The sequence below is a fragment of the Globicephala melas genome, chromosome 18 (assembly GCF_963455315.2).
Source record: "Globicephala melas chromosome 18, mGloMel1.2, whole genome shotgun sequence".
Taxonomy (NCBI): domain Eukaryota; kingdom Metazoa; phylum Chordata; class Mammalia; order Artiodactyla; family Delphinidae; genus Globicephala; species Globicephala melas.
In genome coordinates, this window is record NC_083331.1 from 4,588,973 (window position 1) to 4,605,187 (window position 16,215).

Below are 16,215 nucleotides of genomic sequence, written 5' to 3' on the forward strand. Positions count from 1 at the left end.
ATCAGAGTTACCATTAAGAGTAAACGGCCATAAAAGCTATCCTTTGTGAAAATATTCCTCCAAGATAAAAACATCTACAACTGAAAATGATGGAAAACAGACTGTTATTAACAAAGTGAAGAGTAACCACTCTGAATTTTCTGGTAGATTAATTAACTGTGGGGTTTGGGTTTTTTTTTTTTCCCTTCTCTCCATAAAAAAAAGAAAAAAAGTCTAATTTTCTAACTGCCCAAATACACACACTATTTCCCAAAAGCAAGTGCTATTGAGTGATTCTACCACTTACTGGTCGGTCGCAAAAAGGGATCCAATCAGGCAGATCTAATGGGAACCCTTTTCAGTATTAGCTTTTTGTAAGAGCAATTAAAATGAACCTGCACACTTAGCTAAGAACAGACTGATGAAAAGAAAATGTACATGTGCCTCACTTTAACAGAATCCAATTGCTAGGAAAGATTAACCACCAAGTGCCTTAAAGCAGCTACCTTCCATGTTGTTTATAACACTAACTACTGGGCAGACAGGCACAGGGACAGGAGGAAGATGTTCAAATGTTCACCTCTCAATTAACTAAGCCATCTCCCCGACCCCTCAAAGCTCCAACCTTAATTTTTAAGGGACTCTATAATAGTGTGATAGCTCTACAAAGAAAAAAGGGGGAAGGAAACCAGAGAGAAGGGTGATGACAATTTAAGAGCTGAAAACAGGGCTTATGGAAAACGGTTAAAGGCAGGCAACACAGCTGCGAAGTAGCCTGAGGGCACAGATCAAAGAAGAAGTTCATCACTATCCTAGTTCTGCTGCATCTACTCCGACCACCAATTTATTTCTGCATATAATTCAAGGTGTTCCTCAATCTTTCACAGCTGGAGCCCTGGCTACCTTAGGGATCTCAATTCTTCATCATAATAGCCAGGCACAGAGATCAGAAACTGTTCTCAGAAATTCCTGCTTTCCTTGGTTTTACTGAATCTCGGTTACTCAGCTTCAGGGAGAAATACAAATTCTACCTTTTGAATTTAGACCGATGCACGTGAAGTAGTAAAAATGATACCTTCTTAGAAACTTTTTTTGTTTGTTTTTTTTACACACAATCAACACTGGTATTTGGATACTGGTATCCAATTAAAAACAACATACCAGCAGAAGAAAAAATAATATAGAGCTTTAAGATTCGTTTACTTGTTTTGAGGTTATCTGCAAAAAAGTCAGTTAGACACAAAATGGAGAGATTGGAATGTTTATGCTGGAGAAGGTAAAGGGAAAACAGCCTTCAATATAGAAAATACTACTATTCTAACTAAGGAAAATGGGTTCTTCTGGGACACTAAAAATCGGCACAACTTTTCTACAATTTAAGACACAAATTAGCTTTGGAGGCTGAGCCAAGTAAGGGCGGTAGCCACAGCCACAGGGAAAGGCCAACGAGACTGAAGAGCTGGGGTCTGCCACCCCCAGAACTGAAAGGAGGCTTCTTCTGATCCCTAGACAACTCTGTAAGTGTGCGCATCAGATATCAGAAGTAGAGGCCAGCCTGCTCAATAAACAAGAAAAATTAAACATATTCATCTAACTCTCCTCCCCATGATACCCCAATAAAATGACAGTAAAAGAACAGATTAGGCAAAAACTCAAAAGGCCAAAGAAGACAATGAGAGATTAGAGGTATCAGCGAAATTCCAGAAAACAGAAGGCAGACGGAGAAGTAGCCCAAATGTCTCTAAGAGACAAATGGGTAACAACGGACTCACCTCTAAAGGGTCAGAGACGTTCTGTGGGGTGCGGACCTCTGAGAACACAAGTCTGGTCGTCAGTCTTTAAAAGGACCATTTAGACCCCCAGGCACTCAACTCTTCCTTCAGCTGCAGGTTTAGTCTCCGCAGAAGATGAAGAGGAGACTCTGGGTGGAGAACCCTTAAGGACAGCAGTGAGGCACCGAGCAGGAAACAGGACCAAATAAAACCCCGAATAACCCCCCACCCCCACCCCAGACAGGCGCCGGAGGAGGCTTCCCGGCAGAAGATAAACAGCCCCAGAGAGACAGCTCCAGCTACTGAAATGGGATGGGGGCCGTGGGAGGGAGGGGCATTCGCCAGGGGCCACTCTAGACTGAAAGAGCAGCCCCACCACAACACAAGAAGCCCCAGTCATCCTTTCAGCATTTCACCCTTACAGATGAGTACAATTTGAGGAAAGCTTCCAACAGGAAAGATACCAAAGTTTAAAAGGGGGCGGGGAATAAACTCCAAGGTCTCAGAAGCAATCCAGTAAGCATCAGAAAACCTCAGCAACAACAAAAACTATAAATGACATCCTGCGAAAAGGAACAGAAAATACTGCCCCCATGAAACAAGAGAAGAAAAAAAGGTAACATTGTAAGAAATAAAAAATGCAATGAGCTGGACAAAAAAGTTGAAGATATAGTCTAAAATGTAGAATAAGGCAGATGATCAAAAATGGGAGAATAAGAAAAATAAAGACTCAGTCTAAGTGTTTCAGTATAACAACTAACCATATCAAAAAAAGACAAAACAGAGAAATTACAACGATAGGAAGAAAATTATCCCAATAATAGTATCAGAAATGTTTTACAACTGAGGGAAATAAATCATCAGTCTGAATGGGTCCATAAACACTCAGCACAACAGGGTCCCCATCAAGACACAGGATTAGATTTCAGAACACTGTGGATAGAGAATATCCTTAAGGCCTCCCAAAAACGTTTTAAAGGGGAAAAAAAAAAAGCCCTGTACATAAGAGATCGAGAACCAGAATGGCATCCACCCTCTCAGCATCAACAGAAGCCAGAAAGCAGTGGAGTAAGCCCTGATGTAACCTAGGATGGATATCTAGCTCTAACAATAACCAAAACAGTTTTAAATATACAAGATCTCAAAGTCTGTATCCATGCACATTTCCTAAACAAGCATCTACAGAAGGTGTTCCACAAGGCAAGGGAGGAAAAACCCGGAAAGAAGTCGGGAAGAAGGAAAGGAGACAAGTGCAGGGAATGTGAAGGGCGATGGAAGAGACATCGCCAGGTACAGGCTACACAGAAGGAGCACGGGGGGCTGGGTGGTACCTGACAGGCACGGCTCAGTGGAAACGGATACTGAGAAGGTCTTTTTGGCTTTCTTTAGTTCTGCTGAAGGCTTTGGGAAGAATAAATGAAAGTTTAGGACATGGAAAAATAAAGCAATGATTAATTCCATATTGGGAGAATGGGGGAAAGTGAAGTTGGGCAGGGATGGTGAGAAAAGAGAGTGAAGTTTCTTATCTGCCAAAACAGGAAATCAGTAGTTTGTTTTTATTTTTTTAATGGCAGTATAAGTACCTTATTTAGGCGGTAAGGATACATTCCAGAAAAAATAGCCCGAGGACTAATGAGTGGCCTCCTCTAGGGAGGGGAAGAGGAGGAGGGTGGGCACTGCTGACCCTGTGTTACTAGCTTATACCCAGCGCAGACAGACAGAGAAGGGTCCCCAAGCAAGGCAAGACACACATACCACGCAACTGCCCTCCTCAAATTGCACAAGGAATCTATGTACATAATGACGTGCTAGTACTCAGTAACACACCAATCTGTTCAGCATAACTTACTTTCTTACCTGTATTATCACCAATACACATATTTTAAAACACTCACCATGGATCCACCTAACAGTACAGTACAGCATAAACTGACATGACAACTACATAACAAAGATTGGTGGTGTTTTCTCATGATTCAGGAAAGAGTTAAAACTTCTAAAGAAAGTTCTTCCCAAGTTTTAATAATGTATAATTACAATGATTACCTCCATAAGGGCAAGGCTATGTTTTTTTCTTATATTTCACACTTTCAAATCTATACCACTGGAACAACGCCAGAAGCAAACTGACAAAGACGCTATAGACACATGGGGGCAGTTACAAAACTGTATTTATATCTGTACATTTGGATCACTTATATTTAGACACGTAAATAATTCTCAAAGAATCAAAGAGATCATTTGGTCTAGGCCATATGAAATTTTGGTTATGAGAAAATTCTGACACAAAATAGGAAAAAAAATCAGGTCGACAAGTTAGAAACTGTTCCAAGACTCTTAAGACTTCAGGCAATGGGGACTTCCCTGGTGGCACAGTGGTTAAGAATCCGCCTGCCAATGCAGGGGACACGGGTTTGAGCCTGGTCCAGGAAGATCCCACATGCCACAGAGCAACTAAGCCCGTGCGCCACAACTACTGAGCGTGTGCTCTAGAGAACCCATGAGCCACAACTACTGAAGCTTGTGCACCTAGAGCCCGGGCTCTGCAACAAGAGAAGCCACCACAGTGAGAAGCCCGCACACCGCCATGAAGATCCAACACAGCCAAAGAAAATAATAATAATAAATAAATAATAAATTAAAAAAAAAAAGACTTCAGGCAATGTTGTTTCCCTCCCATTAGAGATAATTTTGAAATTCCAAGTCATGTTTCTTGGCATTAAGTCTACTGATACAAAGGAACAAATTTCCTTTAATAAATTATGAACTGCATTCATCATTCTTAACACTACTTCCAAGCATAATTTGAAGGCTATGTATCAACGGATACTTACATTGACTAATCCAAAATAGTGCTCATTGACTGGAAACTGTTCTGGACCAATCTCTTTCTCTAATGCCGAGGCATTGGCGCCCTATAAAATGAAAAACAGACATCTTAGTATTTACAGTATTTTCCCAATACTGTCACAATTATATACACATTACAGAGAAACCCTTAAAATAATTTTCTTGTTGGGGCTTCCCTGGTGGCGCAGTGGTTGAGAGTCCACCTACCGATGCAGGGGACACGGGTTCGTGCCCCACTCCGGGAAGATCCCACATGCCGCGGAGCGGCTGGGCCCGTGAGCCATGGCCGCTGAGCCTGCGCGTCCGGAGCCTGTGCTCCGCAATGGGAGAGGCCACAACAGTGAGAGACCCGCGTACCGCAAAAAAAAAAAAAAAAAAAATAATAATAATTTTCTTGTTCCCTATAACTACCTAACATTATGGAAAGAAAACAAAGGGTGATAGTGAAGAATAAAGGCTTTTAATAATATGACCAAAAACTAGTTTGCAGGAACATTCTCATGGACAAAGCCTGGATCAAGGAATTATATCAAATCCTGTTCCTTGTTTTAAGTAATGGACGTGAGCCCCTGCTGAATCACATGGTCTAACAGGAGTGTAATCTCAGAGCAGCCATCTCAGAGAGCTGAAATTCTGTGAAATTAAATATGCATATATTCAGTGACCTAACACTTCTTCAGAGGTATATACCTGAAACCTTCTCACACAGAATTAAAGGTGACAAGAACGTTTGCTGAAATGTCACTGACGACTGCACAGCTGACTGCAGTCTAGATGGTCTATAAAATGACAGCATACTATGTAGCAGTCAGAATAAATGAACTAGGTTTACCTACAAAAACACGGATACTTGTCAAAAACATAATATTAAGTAAACAAAGTAAAAACGAGATCCACATATATATATAAAACAGTACATGGCCAACGGGCTGGAAGAATGTACATGAAACCCACTTGAGTGGGGCTGGAAGAGGGCCGGGATGTGGAACTGCAGGGTGAAGGACAAAAAGGAAAAAATAAAATAAAGCCCAACAAAAGAGGGGCCTAGCCCAGACAGTAACTGTGTGTCATGGTCTCAGGAATACGACCGACTCAATTCTGTGCATCTGAGGTCTCCGAAAGAAAAGGGACGGGGAGTCGGGGGGAAGTGGTGGGCAGCACACAGGCCCTGAGTACCAGCACACACTAGCAAATGGGCTCAAGACGTAGCCTGAAAGGGAAGTAAAAGCAGTTCTGAGAACATAGTAACTCTGCATCAGTCTACCTGGAAATTCCCAAGAACACACCCTACCAGACAAATACAACTGATACTACTCACAAGACAGCCCAACACCACCTTGCGGAGCTGCACACAAGACGACAACACGACACACACACCATGCCTCCCCAAGGGTGCGACCACGGTCAACACCACCGGGTGCCCATAGCCCACCCCTGCTGTTTCCTAAGCCTGGGAAGCCCAGACCTTTTTGTCAGACGACGCCTCTTCAACTTCCTGATGGGCCAGGCCTGAAGTAAGTACTGATGAAAGGGACCGGGTGGGTTGGTGGTCGAGTTCCACCACAATGAGACATTTCCTCTAAAATGCCCTCCAGCCATCCAGCACTTGGATATATACACGATACTGTCTTTATTTTTTTAATTTAGGAATTACTATTCGGCTTTCTATAAATCCCCGACACAATCACTAGTTCACAGATACTATTTATTTCTAAATTTGGCTCTCCATGAACTGTTTTATAACAACATGAAATTCAGTTATTACAGCAACTTCAAGATCCACTGAATAGAACCGTCTTGGTGGAAGGCTACAAGCCCGCTCTCCGCCCCCGCCAGCTCAAGTATCTTGTCGCAGAATTTCCTCACATATATTGAAAACTATCACTAAGCCACATGCAAGAATTTAAACTGATATTGGTGTATTCAAATGAGTATAACCCCTTTCCCACACACACAAAAAAAAAGACAAGAAAAGGTGCTATTATCCAAAGTACGACCTCATGCATCTATGTACTTGGGACAATAAAATGCCGGTACACAGACCTGGGGAAAGCATTTCTGGCCCTCGGGATGAAGCAAGAACAGAACACCATGTGAGCATTCTCCGCTGTAACACCGATCGCGTGCCACACCCGTGTGCTCTGACCACCCCATGTCCCACTGGTGTCCCTACACGCTTCCAGGCGCTGCTCAGAAAGCCCTTCCCCCACCCATCCTGGCCTCAGGGTAGTTTTGACTACGGTTCGAGTTCTTAGCCTCTCTGTGCCTCAAGTCCCTAAGGGTAAGAGGGAAATGGTACCAACTACTTTACAGAGCGGCTACGAATAAACTGAGCTGAAGCTTTTGTGAAAGCATCTGGCTGTGCCTTGTACGTGAGCCGCTGTCCGTAAATGCTGCTTCTCTTCTCTCCCTTCCCTTCAATTCCAAGGGGAAGAAAAGCTACTCTCATTGGCCAGTAATATTAATAAATATGACCGGCTCCATGCAATAGCTAAGAAATAACAAGAGAAGGAAACAAAAATCAGAAGGAGAAAATGAGGAAGCTTCATTAAAAAAAACAGATCATCTCCTCAATCTGGCCAACTCCACAACACGGCCCCTGGAAGAACCCTCATGATACTCCCCCAAAGCCGAACCACCAGCAGAACCACAATCCAACGAGGCTGGACTGAGGAGGAGGTTAAGTGCGATGAAGCGGAAACTCAGACCACTGTCCTTTAACCTTTCTGGTAATTTAAGAATGTTTATTTGCAAAATAAAAGGGCCAGTCTCCTCAGCAATTTTCTAAACCCCCAGCTCTAAGCTTATCTGTTGGGTTTTCAAGTAAGCGTTTACACAAACTTAGGTTTTCACAGCCGAAGATCCGGTAATTTCTAAAGTGCCTTCTAACTTAACATTCTGTCATATTTCCAATCCCTTTTATCGACACTTCTGAGGACACTACTGTAGTAACACAAAGCTCCCGGGAATTCTAAGCCAACCCACACGTGCCGAGCAACACGATTCGACAGGGAGGGACTGTGGCTGCAGATACGGCAAGGGCAGCAGATCGACACGGACAGTACAGAGAGGACGGGATTTGCTCGGCGACACTTCTAAAGTAAGGCACAGCACAGTAAACTATACCTCAGTACAGCATAATTACGCTGCAGAGCGGATCCTGTGAACTACAGGAGGAGAGTCCCACGGCAGGAATTCAAGACTTTGTTGCAGAAATGACCAGAGCACACGCCTACCTCTAGCCAAATGCTAACTACAAAGGCAAAGTGTAGACAAGGCAATCCAGTTCCCGATGAGTGCTTTTTTTAAAATTTAAGTGTTTTCAACACTACAGTTAGTCTAACTGGTGAAAAACCACCACGAAGCCGAAAACTTGCCACACAATTTTTAGTACGTTTACCAGAGTTCTCAAACATCATCCCTTGAAGATGTTATTGAAGGCTGACACTCCCTATCAGGTCAAATAACAGTCGAGCACCGCAAGATTTAAGCTGAGCCTAGAACAAGTCAACATCCAACAGTAATGGCTCTGAACAGCCCTGCATCCCCACACTTGAGAAATAGGACCCTACTGCAATTAACAATGCTTTACAAAATCACGATTCTTTACAGGGATAAAGGGAAGAAACGTTGGTGTTCTCAGTTAGGAATTTCTGCTCTAAAGCTTTCTGCTCTAAAGCTTTCTGTTTTGTCTGAGAACAGCACGCTCAGAAGGAAGACGACATTTTTTCTGACCGTTCTGTCTCCATTTTTGTAACTTACATAAGATTATTTTAGACTCAGTACCTATTACTACAAATTCATCAAGAAGAAGTAATTAGATATTCGTGACCCTCCTGATGAAAACAACCGAAAGGTGAATGAATTTTTTAATTAAAACAATAATAATTTACTGAGCTGGTGAGAAAATAAGGAATCTGCAGAAACCAAAAAACGAAGCCATGGGAGAATCCTGGGAGATAAGCAAATGCCAAACACAGATTTTACATGGAGGTCACCTGCCAACACTAGTGACCTGTGCACCCTACTCTGACAGCTGGATGGAACAGAACATGGTAACCAGGTGCTGAAGCTTAGGGCCCACCAAAGACAGGGAGGCCAGCAGAAGACCCCAGCATGACAGTGAGCCCAAGAGGGCTACGTCTTCAGCTAAGGGGGAACGAGAAATAACGCTGCACCACAGAAGGAGATGGCAACGAAACCTGCCTGCCTTGTCCTTGGTGTGGGAGCGGGGGAGATGATAAATATCTTCCCAACAGTCATAACCACAAGCTGGCCCTAATCAAAGCTTGTGACCCAAATTCACACATGCTATATGATCTTACAAACAAACAAAATCAGGCAGAAAATGTAATTCAAAGAGGTCCTGAGCTGACAGTGCCCTCTTCCACCCTACAACTAGCAACCAACAGAATTACAAACTCACTCTAGAAGACAAATTCAATCCACCCCACGAAGAATTCCCACAAATAAAACTCCAAGAGATTTGAGTTCACAATCAAAAATCACACATACACAGAAAAACAAAGCACCACGAGTAAAAGCCAGCAGAAGCACAGATGGCAGAATTCGATTCAAGATATTAAATACCAGGACTATTTCAGACATGATATAGAACAAATGCTTAATATGTGCAAAGAAATAGCAGAAGCCAGATTATAAGAACAAAGATGAGAATTTAAAGCCTAAGCTGATTTTTTTAAAGAACCAAATAAACTTCTAAATATAAAAATTATAAAACTTTTAAATATAAAAATTAATTGAAAGTTAAAAACTCAATGGTAACTATGAAGACAGTTCAAAACAACAACAACAAAACAACAGTGGTTCCCAGGGATTAAGGAGAAGGAGGGATGAACAGGCAGAGCTGAGAGGATTTTTAGGGCAGTGAAAATACTCTGTACGATACTATAATGATGAATACATGTCGTTGTACGTTTGTTCAAACCCACAGAAAGTACACCAAGGGTACACTGTAGTGTAAACTATGAACTTTAGGTGATTATGCTGTGTCAGCATAGGTTCATCAATTGTAATAAGTGTGCCACTCTGGAGGCGCTGTTGACAAGGGGTGAGGCTGTGCACATGCGGGCAGGAGGTATATGGGAAATCTCTGTACTTTCCCTTCAATTTTGCTGTGAAACTAAAAGTGTTCTTAAAAAAAAAAAGTTTAATAAAATAAGTAAATAAATAAAATCAGAAAGAAAAAAAACCTCAATAGCTGTGCTTGAGAAACAAGGTTAATATTGGATAATATTTTAAAATCAATATCCCTGTCAATATAATGCTACTAATTGAAACTAAAGGTTTATTAAAAATAGGAAGTATTGTTTTACGGAAAGAATTTCATAGAAAAGTGGAGCCATTATGGAGTTACTGAGAGAGACCAGGGTACACTAAAAATAGCACTCAACTAGCAAAGCTACAGGCTTGAGTCTGGCTCTGGCCATGCCACTAACTAACTGTAATACCTTGAGAAAAAAGGCTGCTCTCTCGGGATCTGGGTTATCTCGTATGTAAGATCTTGATCTCTATAGTACCTCCATCCCCACATTTCTAACAATGTGTGAACCTACTGGCTCTTCCAATCTTATTAAAACATTAAGGATAAAATGTTGCACAGTCTATTAAAGGTCAGACACTAACAAGGCTCTGGATGAAAGTTAGTACAGCATCATCCTCAGAAACAATCATCCCACGTAAGACTTTGCAGGCCATGGAGTGAGCCTCCTTAAACCTACCTAGTATGATTCTTAGAACGCTGAATCATGCCAAAAATAACCACCCAAGCGAAAGAAGAGCAAGTTGAAACTATAAGGATACCCTTTATTTGTTGATAAGGATACCTATGTTTTGAAGATACCATCTGCAAATAGGAAAAAAGAAAATCACTTGGGAGACAGCTGCTTCTGATTAAATACTGTTTACACAGTCAACCGTGGAAAACACACATCTGACTGCCCTGCGTGTGCCATTATGAGAAAGAAACAATTACACAAAAGCAAACTGACACCCAGGAATGTTTTCAAGAAAGTAAATTAAGGAAATCTCTTCCACAATCTAAAGCTAGACCCTGGTAGAAAATGGTATCTATGAAGACATATCATTTTGAAAAGCTAATTATGTTCAGTGTATACTGTTTAAGAAGACAGGGTACTTAATACATTTTAGTAGGAAATAAAAAAGTGATGAAAACCTAGAAGATGAACATCTCCATCAAGAAAACATACTTATCAAGAATACAGTCGTCCCTCAGTATCTGTGGGGAATTGGTTCCAAGGACCTCCACGTGTACCAAAATCCAAGGATGCTCAAGACCCTTATGTGAAGTGGTGCAGTACCTGAGTATAACCTATGCACACCCTCCCGTACGCTGTAAGTCATCTCTCAATGACTTATAATCCTCAATGCAATGTAAATGCTATGCAAATAGTTGCCAACACACAGCAAATTCAAGTTTTGCTTTTTGGAACTTTCCAGAATTTTTTTCCCAAATATTTTCAATCCTCGGATGTGGAACCCACAGATACGGCCGGCCGGCACTTCCTCCTTTACATTAGATAGTTACAGTTCTTTATAGCAGATAATCTGTATTTAATACAAACATGAGAAAATACATTTTCCCCACTTCTGTGTTTCAAGTCATATCTTAGAATCCAGTGTTTACCATTCCAAGGTTAATACTGAAGTGGGTCAGATCAGGTCAGTACCCAAAGGAGAACTGCCAAAACGGGCAGGAAAGGCTTCCTGATGGTCAAAGGAGCAAGTGACCTTAGCAAACTAAGAACAGTTCTGGAGGCACAGGAAGAGCTGACGTGAGGATGTGAACACATCCTCTGACTGCTGTAAAAGGATGACTCCAAAGTACGAAGATGTAAGAAACAAGTTTCTGTCTCCTAAACAAGAAAACGGAGAAGAAAGAGAAGGCTGAAAGTCCATGCCTGTTCTCCCGGGAAACGCTGTACCCCCGAAACTAAGTCAAAGACAACAAACATTTTAATGAAAAAACAAACCATTTCCATACCCTCAGTTTCAGGCATCATAAAAATCATCTCAAAGCAGCAGTCCTTCAGAAAGGATGAACCTCAGTAAGCATCTGAGTACTTCTGCACAGCTCTGTGCCAAACACTGTGGAACGTTATTCTCAAACAGTCACACCCATTAGTGGCGGGGTGAGGACAACTCAGTGGGTCACAGCCACCAATGTCTTTTTCAGTAAAACAGAACAGATGACAGTACATCTCCCTACCAAGAGTAAACAACGGTTTGTGGAACTTTGGTTCCAATATTCCAGTATGCATACATGAGGTCTAACTGTAAAGCTAATTTTCACTGTGGGTTCAAGTCAGAAAACTTTTGATATACATTAAAAAGGATACAGAGAAATTGCCGAAGTCATAACCCAATTGGGGAGTACACAGTGAAAAAAAATTAGTTCTTCATGATGACAGGTAGAAAATTATTTTTAAAATAAATCTAAAGTTATAAAGGAGAGAACAGATACCAAACTGCTCTGCTACAACACAGTACGCACTACAGGGTGTCAGGACAGGAAAGACGCTGAGAGCTGGAGAATTCGGGGAAGGCTTCACAAACGGAACGAAAAAAGCCAAGCCTCGATTTTCCTTCCGAGGTATTTTCATCAGCGCTTTGCACGTGCCCTGATGCACGTGAGTGAGGGCGCGTCCCCCTCCAGCTCAGGCTGTGCGGCACTGAGCGAGGCCCACAAACCAGGAGGCCTGCCTTCCTGGCCTGGTTCTAACACGTGAACAACTAAGCAGCGTCACCTTCTGCAAATCACTGCTCACTTTCCTCACCAGCAAGGTGAGAGAGACCAGATGTGTGGCACCTACTGAAAACCTAAAATGCTTCAATTCTAAAACAGTAGCAATATAGAGTCACATTGAAGGTGCGAATTTAGGGCAAGCTATTTCACCCCGAACCCCACTTCCCCCACCTCCCAAACAGGGCAAACGACAGCCCCTCTGTGGCCTGTTTCCACCAAATGGACAGGAGGCGTTCAGAGCGAAGCCTGGCACAGAAGGCACTGAACACGCAGTCCCTCTGCCCCTTCCTACTCCCACCTTGGGCTGGACCCCTCGAAGACCTGAAATTCCCACAGTGACTGATGAAGGATCTGGGGGTCCCACACTCAGGACAGTCATTCTAAGAATCTTAGGCCCGCCACAATGGTCTTCTCTGCTTGTAACTCTGCCATCAGAGTTAAAACGGGCTCCACAGAAAGGACAAAGGACCCCGGGACTGGCCCGGACCTAAGACGGCGCTGCCCTGTTGCAGCAGATCACAGGGGCTGCAAGTGCTTTTGAGAAGCAGCGGCCACACGGGGCAGAGCCACCCTGGCGAGACGGGCTGTGCTGCCAGCAACACTCAGCCGCGCAGGGAGGTCAGAGCCCAAGGCCAGCACACGAGGCAGGGCCCGAGGCAGGTCCTCCGGAAGCCATCTCCGTGAGCTCCTCAAAGAACGGGAAACCGTACAAGTTCACTGTCCAACGGTAGGTGTGCACACGTCCGTGTGTATGTCTCATCCTCCCTCCTACCCGCCTGACCACACCCCGCCCCCAGGATTCTTCCCAGAAGAAATTAAAGGAGCTTACTTTCTCCTTCAACTGCCACCATAAGCACATATTACACGTGTAAAATTCCTCATCTAAGCTCTTCGGGAAAACTCATTTCTATGATTAACCACTGGCCAAAGACTGAAAATTTAAAGTTACTCAGAAGTCGGCACTTATGTAATCCTTTTCACCTAAAAGTGATACATGTACAGACATGCCATGTAAAAAACAGAAGCTTAGGGCTTCCCTGGTGGCGCAGTGGTTGAGAGTCCGCCTGCCGATGCCGGGGACACGGGTTCGTGCCCCGGTCCGGGAAGATCCCACATGCCGCGGAGCGGCTGGGCCCGTGAGCCATGGCCGCTGAGCCTGCGCGTCCGGAGCCTCTGCTCCGCAACGGGAGAGGCCGCAGGCCCGCGTACCGCAAAAAATTAAAAAAAATTTAAAAAAAAACAGAAGCTAAGCAACAAATTACACATCTGCATCACTATTGTAAATCAACGACTAACGACCAAACCCAAAACAACAGGCATATAATTTTAACCTCTAAAAATTCAAATATCCACTAAAACTCAATGTTCCTATCAGACGTGAGCTAAAAGCTACAACCTTCAAATTACCTGACCTAATATCGCCAACGAAAAGTTTGTTTATATAATTCGTGGCGTGTTACTTACAGAGAATATTTATATGACGAGAATAAAGACACAGATGCGCTTCAAATCTTTGAAGTCAGTCAAGGAATGGAAAAGTGTTGGCACTGACCCGGTGCCACAACCAAAAAACCCATGCTTTGACCTGTATGTGATCACGAGACAAGGAACTACTGAAAAAATCTCGTTAATTCGTCTCTGCCGAAGTAACAGCGGCGACACTGGACATCTTTAGGGAGAATTACTCTGTGACTCCTTCACGTTTAGCTTAACAATAACATCAGAAAGAAAATTCTCCAACATGACCAAACATACTTAATGATTTGAATGGGCACAATGAGTTTTACAAATCCAACCCTTCTACCAACGCCAAATAATTCACAAAATACCTTCATGGACGGTTAAACATTTAAAACACGGCTATATCTGAACTCCATCACTGGCACCATACCTACGACCAAAAAAGGGGGCAAGGTTTGGTTTTCACAGCATCTCTGCATACCTTTCAATGCAGAGATTCACCTGCATGGCCAAAAAAAATTACAAGAAATGTCTCATCATTTTAAGCCCTTTCTACCACATTCTTGACAGTTTTAACATTCTGTGTTACCAAATGTTTCAGCTCTATCAAAAACAAGGGGCCCTGGACTGGTACCAGGCCAACCCTCAGACACCTGACTTGGCTGCCTGACCTGTGCGGTGGTGCTCAATCAGAAAATGTGGGGCAATGCTCTTCCACTTGAGAAAACATGAACACCTCTATTTTCCCCAAATCCTATGTTACAGTAAAGTGAATTATTTGTAAAGTCCCTCAGATTCCTGAGAGGAAAATCACCACAGAGTTAAAAGGTATTATTAAGTCGAAGTGAAATCAAAATTATGTAAATTATTGACTGACTTATTCTGTTACTATAACAACAGAGTTCATACTCCGGATTCTAGGGGCTAACTGTAATAAAAACTAAAATTATCATCAAACTTAAATAGTTTTGTCAAATATAGAAAGGAACTGGCTGCAGCTGGTACCACGTGGAGTCCTGTCCAAAACATCACTCAAAGTGGAATGATGTCACAGAAAGGACAGAGCCGGAAGTTCCAGGGGTCAGCCCCTCCACCAACACCATTCAGCTGAAAAAGCCTCAGCATCAACTACTGCAGAACACTTACGACCAGGGGTTGTAAAACTCTTCTGATAAATTGAGAACCCTTTCTAACTCATTTTATGAAACCAGCATTACCCTGACTCTGAAGCCAGACTAAGACTCTATAAACTACAGGCAATATTCCTTACGAGTAGATGCAGAAACCTCAACAAAGCACCAACAAACCCAATTCAGCAACATATTAAAGGAATTATTGACCAAGTGGGATAAATATCCAAAGTAAAGAACTCCAACAACTCAAGAACAAACAACCCACCCAATTAAAAACTGGGCAAATGACTTGAATTGACATTTCTCCAGAGATGATATACAGCTGGCAAATAAGTACGTTTAAAGATGCTCAGTATCACGACTCATTAGAGAAATGCAAACCAAAATCACAATGTACCACTGCGCACCCAACAGGATGGCCGGAATCCAGGGGAAAAAAATGGAAAATAACAAGCATTGGTGAGGATGTGAAGAAATTTGGTGGTTCCTCCAAAAATTAAATATGGCGTTACCATCTGGCGCAACAATTTCAATCCTAGGTATATATCCAAAAGATGTGAAAACAGGAAGTCAGACACTTGTGTGTCAGTGTTCACAGCAGCATTAGTCATTATAGCCAAAAGGCAGAGACAACTCCAAATGTCCATCAAGAGAGGAATAAACAAAATGTGGAATAATATAACGGAATATTATTCAGTCATATAAAGAAATGAAGTACGGATTCATGCTACAACACGCATGAACTTTGAAAACATTATGCTAAGTGAAATAAGCCAGACATAAGAGGACAAACAGTGTATGATTCCACGTACATGAAATACCTACAACAGACAAATCCACAGAAGACAGAAGCAGACTAAAAAAAACAAAAAAAGAAAGCAGACTAGAGGGCAGTGAAGTCTGCAGACAGGGAGGGCAGTGAGGAATGGGGAGTTTTACTGAACGACTACAGAGCTTCCGGTTGGGGTGATGAAAACAGTTTGGAATTAGATAGTGGTGACGGTTGCACAATATGCTGAATGTAATTATGTTACTGAAATCTACACGTAAAATTAAAATGGCCAATTTTATGTTATATATATTTGACCACAATTTTAAGAAAAAAAGAAAAAGACCGGGTGATCAAGGGTCAAGGATGCTACACTGGGATCCCAAAACAAGAGTTAGTAAAGACGCTTCCTTTCCCACCATCGTTTTCCTGGAGGGCAAGTCACTTGCTGAAATTCAAAATTTC

General features: G+C 42.5%; 1 protein-coding gene across 4 annotated transcripts in view; it reads right to left on the reverse strand.

The window, feature by feature from the left end:
- The window catches only part of USP12 (ubiquitin specific peptidase 12), a 79,831-nt gene that overhangs the window by 40,137 nt on the left and 23,479 nt on the right, over positions 1 to 16,215 (reverse strand). For 3 of the 4 annotated variants that reach the window (XM_030882640.3, XM_060287954.1, XM_060287955.1), the window contains exon 2: positions 4,586 to 4,666. In XM_030882640.3, coding sequence (XP_030738500.1) covers positions 4,586 to 4,666 — 81 coding nt within the window. Of the gene's footprint in view, positions 1 to 4,585; positions 4,667 to 16,215 lie in introns of those variants that run through there. The other variant, XM_060287957.2, reaches the window with a different exon arrangement.